Raw genomic sequence first — 12,355 nt, forward strand, 5'->3', positions numbered from 1 at the left:
CCATGATGATGTGTGCATAGTAACTAAATGCTTACTCCAGAGCTTTCAACCACATCTCACGGTCTTCACCAAGGGATTGGGACTAATGATTGAGCTCTGGAGAAGCCAGTAAGTGGACCTTGAGTTATGATTTATTTATGCTGTTACTAATTGATATCAATCTCATAAATTACACATTATGATGAAATTGCTTCAATGATTGTCGAGCAACAAAAAATAAAATAAATAAAATCTATGTAAAAGGCTGTATTATTAATGCATTTCTTAAAAATGTAAAATTACATTTAGTTTCATTGACAGAAACCTGATAGAAGAACACCTCCTTATCTTTGATTGATGCTCAATTCTGGTGGGGGTTTTTTCTGGAGAATATTAACTCTAAATGAAAATATAGATTTTTTTTTTCACCCTAAAAACATGCAAGATCAAGGTGCTTTGCAGCCCTGAATGGTGTCTGCAGGTCCTTCATCAAGCTAGAACAACCTCTGAGCAGCAAAACCCAGAGTGAAAAGAGGTCACTGATCCCCCCCCCCCCCCCCCCCACGCTGCTGCTCATAAAGCTTGTCGTTATGAGCTCGCGGTAATTATCGAAGCCAGAGGAGCATATATCCTCATTTTGGTCAACTCTTCTGTCATCGGTGATAAAAAAACAGAGATTTTCAGCAGGTAAATCAAACTGAAACTCTTATGTAAGTGTCGGGAGGACAAAAATAGTAATTATTTGAAAGTGAATGGGGGATGTCACTATTCCCATTTTTATATTACATCTCGCCTGCCGTGTCACAGATTTATTCCCCACTTGTGGCTATACCATTTCAGGCAAATATGAAACCTAGAAGTGATACAGATAATCAGTTAATTCATTAGTCGATCAACAAAAATAGATTTTGGTAATTCTGATTCAAACTTGTGAGGGCTTGCTGCTGTTTTCTCTGTTATAGATTTTTGTAATTTTAATATATTTGAGTTTTGGACTGTTGGTCAGAAAAAAAACAAGACATTTGAAGATGTTACCTTGGAAATTGGGAAAAATTTCACAATTTTCTGACATTTTATAAACCGCACGATTAATTGATATTGAAAATAATCAATAATAATTCAAACTTACCCATTGATCACAATATCATGATTGCTAGTGCTCCTTTGAAACCTCTCATTCTAAACAGTAATGCTGCTGTTTGACTTTCAACCAGGAGTTCCACATCGCGTCCACTCAGTCAGAGATTAGTGGTGATAAGATCGTAAGTCACATGACCAAAAATAGCGAGCATACACATCAAGCCGTGGCGTTATGAGGTATAACAGTCATGAAATTTATCATAACTTGATTCACAGCAACATGTATGAAAGAAAAATGAAAAAACACACTTGTCTTTGTCTGTAGCCATACATAATATATATGCACATTTGTACCACACGTTTCACAAAATTTCAAGATATTTCACAACAACAGCACCAAAGAGCTTTAAGATTGATTCCTCAACCCGCTAATACATTCATTCATCCATTATTTTCCCCAGATATACTAATAATCTATTAGATACAGAAGTGAATAATTTACAATAAAATAACAATTTGAAGGTACATTTCTCATTTCCAGTACTTTTATACTACAATAATTCCACCCAGTCTCCACATGCATCAGTTCTGCCTGAAGTCTTTGTGAAGGATGTGGATTTTTGAAATGTTCACACAGGAAGGAAAGGTTATTGTATTATCTTAATGATTGAAAAAACATGTTACCTTGTGGTGTTCGACAAAGCAAGCAGCTTACTAATGCTGAAAAGCTTTTCTTCAGAACTCCCCCCCATCCCCTCCCCCCCTTTCACCAACTCATTCCTTTGCTTAGCTCGTGCATGGAATAAAAACTGTACACCAATACTCTGAGAACTCACAGTGGTATTAAAATCACAGACAAAAAAAAAAAAAGTCAGGTACTGCATCTTGGAGACGAAAAATGCCACAAAGTGAAGACTTTTTGTTGTAAAATGTTAAAGTCCTCATCAAACAATAGAGAAAACAACACTGAACAATAGAACCTTCGTACTGTATGACGACACCTTCTCTGGATTATGTTTCGGTTTGGTCCAAACTTTAATACGAACGGATATACAAAAGATCTTTTTGTAAGCTGATTTTTTTTTTTTGCAAGGCATCTGCATAAGCAAATTGCATTCACACGTCAAAATGCATTGGGTTTGGTGCTGACACTGGCCTTGCAGTGACCTTCAAACAGAGGCACTTTTTCTTTTTTCTCCCCCCAATTGTGAGTTGAGAAATTGGCCTTGCTTGTTCATTCATAATGCTGCATTTTAAATTTACTTTTTTTTTTTTTTTTTTTGATTTGCTGGTTGGATCTCACAAAACCACTGCTCAGGTGGCCATTGACAACTCGCTTTCTTTCTTTCTCTACATCTACTCATTTCAGTGACACGCATCTACCCAACACGGTCAAATAATAAAACACAATTCAGAAAGGTACCATCACTTTACACTTTCTGTCACCGATCCTGTACTTCCTGCTATACATTATGTCGCCACTGCTCTTGCAGCCATAGAGCTTTTTGTGGTGTGAAGCAGCCATATTCCCTGGGCCCATGTGTATATTGTTATTTTGGATTGATAGACAGGACTAAACATTTGTTTAACAGAAACCTGAAAGATCCCTCAGTAGTCTTTAGTCTCTCTAAATCTCTGTAACAAAGTCCTATATGAACATTTTGTGCAAATTCTTCCCACCACCACCACCCTGTCTTTGTTAGATGAGCTTGTGTAGGTCTTTGTTTTCTTCCTTGTACAAGGCGCCAGATGTGCAACTGGATTACATGAACTGCTACAGAACATGACACAGACAGATAAAAGAGAATGAGCAAAACCAAACAAAGACGGTAAAAGCCAAGAAAACCAACCAAAACGCGTCCAGACTAAACAGGAATATCATCTATGTAAAAACACAGCATCATTCCAGGATTTTCTTGTCCATGGATTCTTTGCCATTGGTCCGCGAGTAAGGCTCAAAAGCAGAGGAGCTCAGGTAGCGGGCGGAAAGTTCCTGTAGGTTGCCAGCCAGCGAGCCGGCCATGGACAGGGGGTTGGAGGAAATGCGGGTGGCGACGCCACTGAGTAAGGAGGGCATGGTGAAGCCGAAGAGGCCGTGAGCCGCCGCCGAGCTCTGCAGGCCCGCCACTGTCCCTGAACTGGTGACGGCGGGTAGAGGGGGGCTGCCCCCCGCCGCCGTGCCGCTGCTGGCGCCGCTGCTGCTGCTACTGCTGCCGTTGCTGACCATGGCCATGGAGGGAGGGCGCAGAGCGGAGCCCAGCGCGCCGCTGCCACAGTGGGGCAGGAGGCCCGTCATGCCCGGAGGCGTCAGCAGCCGACCCTGCTCCAGTAGTCTGAGGACGCTGCAGGTCGCTGCTGTTTCTGACACCACCGACCGCAGCTCAGAGTCCTTCCCCTGGTCCTTCTTCTGCTTAGTGCGCCGGTTCTGGAACCAGACCTTCACCTGGAGAGGCACACACATAAGAGACAGAGCCTTTAATGTGTAACATATAGTTAGTAATGGTGTAGATCATGTAATATTATATAATGCCTTCATGGGATACAAAAAACATGTGAATTTAAATATCTAAATACAACATTAGTTTGAAAAAAAATTTTTTCGGTGCGCCTTGGTAGCCGAATGGTTACCGTGCACACAATCTTTGGTGCATGTCATTAACCCCCTCCCCCCCTGTTTCCTGTCTGCCTCCTCACTGTTAACTGACCAATAAAGGCAAAAAACAATCTTTAAAGACAGGCCTGTGATCACAGTGTCGCAATAATCTGATTACTCGACAATAATTGCACCATTGAACTGTGTGTCTTCACAGATTAACCCTCATCAGACCCCAGAGGTTTTACTTTCTGTCACATCTCACAGCTGCTTCATTCTACCGTTCCAATTTTTCATGACTTTGTCAAATCAATTGGTTCCTAATGACTTCACATCATTGTTTTCTCTTTCTGTTTCAATTAGGGGACCCCAGTTGCAGCTTAAATAGATCAAATAGATGAGATGGATAACATTTTTGGTTCCTAATTTAAAGTATCACACTATCAGGTGGGGGAGGGGGGAGCACTCTGTCAGTCATGAGCTCTGTCTATTTTTTTGTCTATTGTCCATCCCTACTCAATCACCACATGCACTGTCAGATACTCACTAATACATTGGAGCTATACATGCAGCGATGCTCACACACACACACACACACACACACACACACGCACACACACACACAAGCGGTCCACCAGGTAATGATCGCAGACTGTGATTGGTGATTTAATCCCGTCATGGAGGAGGAGAGGGCTCACTGTGACACACTAGCAGGCAGCAGGAGGTTAATTCAGTCAGACTTGACTCACAGATAACCTTTCATATGTAAAACAATGCTAAACTTTCTCAGCCTCCTACGCTACCAAAAGGTTCAAGCATGAACTCCAAATAGTCCACTCCCCATGTGAAACCTACACAGATACACTGCCAATATATATATATACGGTATAAGAGATAATTGTTTTATTGTTCATTGATTGTTGTGATCATGTTGCAAAGTTGTGGTATGATGTTATTTATTTAAACCGGAATAATCAATCGGCAATCATTTTAATAATTGTTTAAGTCAGTTATTAAGCAAAAATTAAAAAACATTGGCTGGAGTCAGCTTCTCAAATGTGAGGACTTTTCCCTGTTTTGGATTATTGTAAATTGAATATCTCAGTTAGACTTTAGATTGGAGAAAACAACAGTATAAAGTATATTTTCTGACATGTTATAGACTAAACCAGGGGTCAGTAACCTGCGGCTCTTTAGCCTCTCTCCAGTGGCTTCCTGTGGCTTCGACAAAAAATTATATAGAAATGAATAATGGTTATTATTTAACATTTTAACTTTAATGAATCATTGTTGTAGGCCTAGAGTGATTTTTACATTCTCCAATTGGAAAAATGTGTAGCCTATACTAGGGATGCACCGATACCAGTTGGACGATACCCAAAGCCCAGGTATCGGTATCGGGACCGAAAAAGTGGGACTGGTGCATCCCTAGCAAGTTTTAACATTTCAGTAAACTAAACTGTGTGTCTACGGCCTGTCACTTATCCTCTAATTTTGCCAATCCTCAATAGCGTTGGCTAGTCTTGAGTTTCCATATAGCTACAGTAGTTTTCCAAATCCAAAAAAAAGAGAAAAATTCTTAGAGGAAAATGAAGAATTTAATAGTGCGGGGACAGATTTGTTTGTTTTCTGCGGCAAAAAATTTGCAAACAACAAAAAAAGTAAGTTAAAGACATTTCCAAAACAAACACACTGGAAGCTCCTGCTGAAAAGAGCTTCCAGACAAATCTCCTCAAGACGATTCTTCAATGTCCCGCCTCTCGTTTGCACTCGGGTCCTCACTGCATTAGACTTTATAGGCGGTGTTACCTTCATTATGAGGCTCAAATACGTTTTGCGTATTTTTTAATTTATTTTTTGGCCAAAAATGGCTCTTTCAATTGTAAAAGGTTGCTGACCCCTGGACTAAGCGATCACTTGGTTAATTGGAAATCTACATGACATGTAAAAATAATTGTAAATTGAGGCCCTATAATGTTGTTACTCGACAGTAGATGTTCCAAGATAAACATTTTTTAAGGCATGAAACCCCTGAATGACACATTCACCTAAAGTTCATCATCCTCTCCTACACGTCCAAGTTCAAAATGGCCACAATGACTTCAATGACCTGTACCTTCTTTTAATTAGCACCATGGGATTTTCTGGCGCTGAAAATGTATTTAGGTTTAGCCTCCAAAATTATATAGAACCTTGTACAGAAATGAAGAAACCCTAAATTTCTTCTTTGGAAATCTAAGAAGGCCGCCTAGGTTACATTTCGGGATAATGACGACATCTGATTCTTGTAATTTCTGATGGCAAAGATCATCCGCTCCATTTGTTTCAGAAATGTTTCTCAAAGTTTTGAGATTTTGTGGGAAGTATGTCGAGTATATATCCAGCTGTTATTGGAATATCAAGATAAAGAACGAATAGAAACCTTTCTCTATATTCCCACACCTGAGGAGGAGGAAAAGAACGCCCTCTTAGTGATAATTTAACAACTAGGTCAAGGCACTCATCTGACTGCACAGATCCATTTAGTTATTCTGGCGTATCCATCGTTCACTTTCACATTATCTTAATTGAATTAATGTCAAATTGACACAAATACAAGGTGATTTGTTCCTGTAAGTCTGCCGTAATCACACTAGACTACTTTTCATATGGAACTTAATGTATATGTACCAATCAGCAGCAGCGAGCCACCATCTCAATCCTACTGCTCCACCAATCACATTGATTTTTTATTTTTTTCCTTTCCTTTTTCAGTGGGCGGTTTAACTCTTCACCAGCTGTTAACAACCATTTCACATCAATAAGCCCTGCTGCTCCGTCCCAATAGTTTGTGTTTGCCACGTAAAGACTGCTCAGAAGGAACATCTTGTTCATTTTAGAGGTTTCCATTCTCAGTGCAAAGAAAACAAGGTGAAGCTGGTGTAGCTCAAACAAAGATGATGAGGTGTGCACACAGCCGATGGCTGTCACTCCTTAATGAAACAACCCCGCGAGTACCAGGGAACAAAATGTTAATTCCACCATGTCATTAAAAGGCATTTCATCAGGACAAGAAGGGAGACACTGTGAAGAAAAATCCTGAAGCCTTTGTCCTGCCTAAGTAGGGAGCAAAGGTTATTTTCTAGATTACCTTTATGTGAGCGAAATAACATCTTCAGACACTTAATTAACTGCTATTGAATTTATGTGGAAAAAAAGAAAACGTGTTAGTTGAATGAAAAAAGAATGTTTCAAATGTAAAAACTCCGTAAGTAAAATGTGCACAGCTGTTGATAAAAGGAACGGTGAGTTTGTTTGTTGTACGTCAACAATCGGATTCAAGTTGTCGGTTTTTGGAGTCATTTTGTGAGGAAAAAGATTGACCTCTCGCTCTCGCAGACCTCCGCTCGAGGTCAACCTCCTTCCGCCCGCATGAAAGTCACAAACACATTAGCACCAAAGACCTGGCCGATGGCGCCGTTAGCCGCTTTGCACATTTAGAGAAATAAACAAATAGATGAATGAAACCGGAGCAAAGCAGACAGTCCACATCATACAGGCTGACCTGAAACTGGTGTCAAACACACGGTGTCGGACACTGTTGACCCCACACGCATGACATGAGGAGCGAGTCTGCACTTTTTTCTAATGGCAGCTTTCATTTCAGCAGCTTCAAGTAATAATGGCAAACACTCCATAAGCTACACAGACACTACATTCGATTTATTAAGAAGGCCAATGCATTTACTTTAAAGGGATACATAGCCTATTATTAGAAATATCTCTGTGGGGGAAATCCTTAAAGGTACAATAGATTCCAGATGCAAACCAAAAGGTTCAGCCCCGGCGCTCTTCTTCAAAACACTGAACTGGAACCTGCGAAGTCTGTGAATACTATAACACTCGCCAATAGCTCCAGGTTTTTAATGATTACCGGTGCCATTAAAGATTTGTTTACAGTAGTGTAAGTGCTTGTAAAACAGGCCTATTCCCATCTCGACTCAAACTGTAATTATGTATGGGAGTATTCCTCTTGGTATAAGGATGAAAAATGATTGCACCTTTAAAATAAAACTGCTTTGTCTAAAATGGACATTTATTTGCATCAAGGCTTACAAATCGAATTGGGTTATGTGGGTAAATTCACTTTCCTCTGTGGCAAAGCAAGTGGTCCTAAAAGATTGTAACATGACTGTCTAAAGTCAACATAGATGGTAGTATAAAACTAAAGACAGGAACAAAAGGGAAATTAAATGAAATTTACACTATTCATATACATATATTTCAGTTAACATACCTGAGTTTCAGACAGATTGAGCTGACGGGCCAGTTCTGTCCGTTCCCTCCCGACCACATACTGGCACCTCTGAAACTCCATCTCTAACTGGTAGAGCTGCTCTGCAGTGAAGGAGGTGCGGGTTCGCTTGGGCCGGTCCAAATCCAAACCCTTAGGCAGGATAATCTCTCGGATAGAGCCTTTAGCATCTGTAATGATGAATTAATAACAACGCTGAGGCACAGAGAAGAACCAAGGAACAGGTAGAACAGATAAATGCAATATATTCCTCGGTGGAGACTGATTTACATATATATTATTATTATAATATTATTAATATTATTATATTACTATTACTATTACTATTATTCGTATTATTATTATTATCATTAATATTAATGATAATAATAATAATAATAATAATAATAATAATAATAATAAAGATATTATAGAACAGTGGTGGAGGTACTGACAATTCATAGTAATGAGACAAATTCAAATTTTTTCCAAATTTAACTGTGAATTTAACTTTAAGTGCATGCATGATGTACTTAGAGAAAAATACTGCTTGTTTGAATTATGCATTACATCTCGGAGTTTTATTATATTATATTATTTTTTATCAGTAATTATTAAAGGGGGGTATCAGTCTGGATTAAATCTTATGAAAGGAAAACACCTAAATTCTGTAATTTGGTATGAATTCAATTGAGATGTCTTCGAAAATATGTGTTTACTAATGTGTACACATAATAAGTAAAGATTACATAAAACATTTATTAAATAAGATTTTCACTCATGTATACAGTGGTATATATTTTACTACAAAAGAGAAATTACAACAATGGGTGTAGGTCAAAATTATAGTAGAATTAACCTCCATTACGTATATGCAATTTGTTTTAGATATTACATTGACTATAGTTTATAATTATATAAAAATCATGCTAAATAAATGTGTTTGCAATGCTGCAATAAATTAATTCACAATTATGTTATTATTAACATAAAAACTAATATTATATAGGTTATGTCCAATACAATATTTCTCTATATTTTAGGTAGTGAGGCTGCTCCGTCTCATTAATATCTTGCGTGACTAATCCACCGTTTTATGGTGAAGTTATATTTATAGTTATAGTTGTTTGGCCAACACTGCATGAAGGAAATTACATAAATCACTCTCTGGGCAACTGACACTCATACACACAATTCCACGGAATGATTTGTTGACATTAAATATCTGTAAAACAAACTCCTAACTCCTTTTTTTCTGTGTTTAAATATTTATAATCTTAATATTTATCACCATGAAAGTGTAAAGCAGTACATACTGTACAGTATAAACCCTGTAGGCCTTTTCCCCCTAAATGCATTTTACCTTGCACACATCTAAATGTACACAGGGAATTATGACTGAATTGTTCATTTTAATAATTAACTTTAAACATTTTTGAATAATTTCACATAAGGTATTAAATCTAAAGAAACATCTTGCTCGTCATAGTATTTACAAAAAGTCTTATGACAAAAATGAAAATCAAAAAATCCCTACTGACTACATGTAGTAATTATGGCCTAGAATTTAAGCTACATATCTTAAATAACAATTATCTCTTTTTCATGACAAATAATGTAGCTCTCTTATATTTTTATGTTTCTGTAATTGTACTTTAAAAAAAAGGCTCCATCCTCAAAAATTAATTTTTTGTTTAAAGGGGGTATTTTGCAATTAACTCTAAAGTTAAGTGAAATCCTCCTAATTATCAACTTTCTGTGTATCAACAACAACTGTCTAATATTACTGTGGCTACATTTTTCAACTTAATTCTTGAAGGTTTCCTGATTTTAAAATGCACGTAACAGCAGTTTAGACAATGTATACTCACATTATGTACAAGGACTGTGTGATCTCTGAAGTACGACACAGCAAGTTCCAAAAAAAGAAAAGCCTTACCTCGGACTAGTATTCTCCGACAGTAGTCCGGGTCCCCCGTGCTCCCCCTGTTCTTCTCGCAGTTGTCCACGGTCCCAGAGGGGGAAAAGGAGTCCTGCTGCTCCTTGAGGAAGCTTTTGGACAAGCTGCCCTGGGAGTCCTTGTCATCTTTCCCCTTCTTTAGTCCATTCTTCAGCCCCATCCCTTCCGTCTCTTGGTTGTACCTGACCTCCATGCTCAGTTTATCCTCTTGGACCTGTGGCTCGTCCGCCTCTTTTTTCCTTTGTCAGGTGAAAAAAAAGGGAGATTACAGAGAACACGGTGCACCAGATCGTCTGGACAGTGTGGGGTTTAGTTTCAAAACAGCACCTTTCAGCAGGGCAGAGTCAGCTATCTAATGTTTGGTGAAATACTTCCGTCGGCCGACCAAGGAGCCCTATTATCACTGACCAAACTCCCTTGCCCAATGATCATGGACTTCTCAGTGGAACTCAACAGTAATTCAATGCCCCCCTTTCCTTGTTACATAGACATCAGGCTGATAGATGATCTCCAAATAATCAGAGCCATGGATGCGCACTCGCTGTTTCAATTGATTACGGTAATTTTGCTGCCTCCACATTTGTGTAACCTCATGAATACACTAAATTGTTTGGGGAAATAGATCAGGTCTTGATAGAGGGGTTTGCTCGTCCCGTCCCCCTCAGTTTGCCTGCTCTCAGCCCAGAGAATCAAGACAAATGATTGGTCTTGCCTCGCAACCAAGCCTCCGTGAACCCCACATGAACGCACGCAATCACAGTGGTACGACTCTTCCAGACCTGAAAAAAGTTCCCGGGTGCTTCATTCTTCCGTCTGCAGAACACAGCCAGATATTTTTTTCCACCGACTTTTCACAGCGCATCTGATTGCCGCAGCATGTCAGCGAACTTTGATCCCGTTTTTCCCTTTGACTCTCTCACGATCAACAGAATTCTGCAATGTGCGTATCTCGCCACTATGCTATCGCAGGCAAGAGACACTGGGAGAGAGCCAGAGAGAGAGAGAGAGAGAGAGAGACAGGTGAAAAGGATAACGAACAAATCCACGTCGATCAAAATTTATCATGGCAATGACGACTCCGCCGGTTTGAGCACGGCAGCGATGCCGGGCTCTGCTTTAACGGGGATTGTGTTAAAGTTTCCTGTGTTCATTCAGAGAGCTACGCAGAGCAGCCCAGCGAGGTCCTGGCCGCTAACGCCACATCCTTCAGTATTCAAATGATTGCACCCCAGAAGCCATCTCCAGCTCTCATAATCTTAACCTGCACATTTGAAAAAGACAAAAAAGGGGAACAAAGCTTGTCATTAGTGTTTAGGCTGCCTACACTCTCTCTCTCACACACACGCATACCTCTGGAATGGCCCCTACCTCTCTCCACCACTCGCCTTCCAGCCCACTAACCACCCACCCACCCACCCAACCACCAACTCTTAGCTATTTTCATTGTCAGTGCAACAATATCTCTGAACACAGCAGTGGCCAGTAATCCAATAAGACCATTGATTAGGCCACAATGATTCAATTCAAACCAGTGGTCTAGTGCAAGGAGCATTCTCTGGCCCTTCTTGTCACCTTAGCTGGCCAGAAGCCCTCTTCAATCTGCCCCCCTCCCTGAGTGCCATTCATGCCTTTATGGGAAACAGAGAGGAAAAGGAGTGAAAGATGGCAATTATCTAATTGGACTATTAACAAACAATTCTGTGAGTGTGGCTGCCCGGCAGCAGTCTCGGGGTGGGTTTAAGGGCTGCATGTTGGACTAACTTTATTCACCGAGTGTTTGGGGGGCTGCTGTTTGGAGAGGGGCAGGATCCATTGTTTGAGAAAGGTAAAAAGGAGGCTAAAAAGGGAACGACTAAAGGGGAACCTGGGCTTCTCAAGCTGTGGTGCAGAGCCCCAGCCTGGGAAATAGATTGAGGACGCGGCGTCTTGGCCTCTCAGCTACACACAATGGCCGAGGAGGAGAAAAGACTGATGTGTTCAGTTTCCACATCCCCAAAAATATCACACACGCGGGGCTGCAATGTGCGAAGAATACTGCATGTGTACTGTATAGCGACATGTAATCTCTCTCTTACAACACACACACATGTTCCAATGGTAGATTACTTTATGGAATTTCAACTGATAGATGGATAAAAATGTAAGAGCACTTTCCTAATTATATTGTAAATGATGCACACCGACATCGCAGTGCAATTCCCGTAGAAAATGTGAACAGTACATTAAACACCAGAAACAAACACCAAATTTCTCCTACAGGCTTCACTAATATGATACTGTACATCCAGAGGAGAGAGATATCTGAGTTTTCACTTGTAGATAGATAAAAGACCCAGCTCTTTCGTGAACACCTCCGCACCTAATGACATTGATGATGTTGATAACGATGATATTGACAATGTTGCTGATGTTGATTAGGATATTCATGATGATGATGATATTGATGGCGTTGTTGATAATGTTAATGAAT

The 12,355-nt window shown here is 39.9% G+C and overlaps 1 protein-coding gene across 1 annotated transcript; it reads right to left on the reverse strand.

The window, feature by feature from the left end:
- Window positions 1-558: 558 nt before the first annotated feature.
- On the reverse strand, window positions 559-11,155 carry vax1 (ventral anterior homeobox 1). The gene is made up of 4 exons (XM_074645647.1): window positions 10,665-11,155; window positions 9,865-10,124; window positions 7,929-8,116; window positions 559-3,502 (listed from the first exon to the last, which is right to left on the reverse strand). The coding sequence occupies exons 1-4, from the start codon at window positions 10,745-10,747 to the stop codon at window positions 2,960-2,962; spliced, it is 1,074 nt and encodes a 357-aa protein (XP_074501748.1). The 5' UTR covers window positions 10,748-11,155; the 3' UTR covers window positions 559-2,959.
- Window positions 11,156-12,355: the final 1,200 nt, after the last annotated feature.

The sequence above is a fragment of the Sebastes fasciatus genome, chromosome 9, assembly GCF_043250625.1.
Source record: "Sebastes fasciatus isolate fSebFas1 chromosome 9, fSebFas1.pri, whole genome shotgun sequence".
NCBI classification, from domain to species: domain Eukaryota; kingdom Metazoa; phylum Chordata; class Actinopteri; order Perciformes; family Sebastidae; genus Sebastes; species Sebastes fasciatus.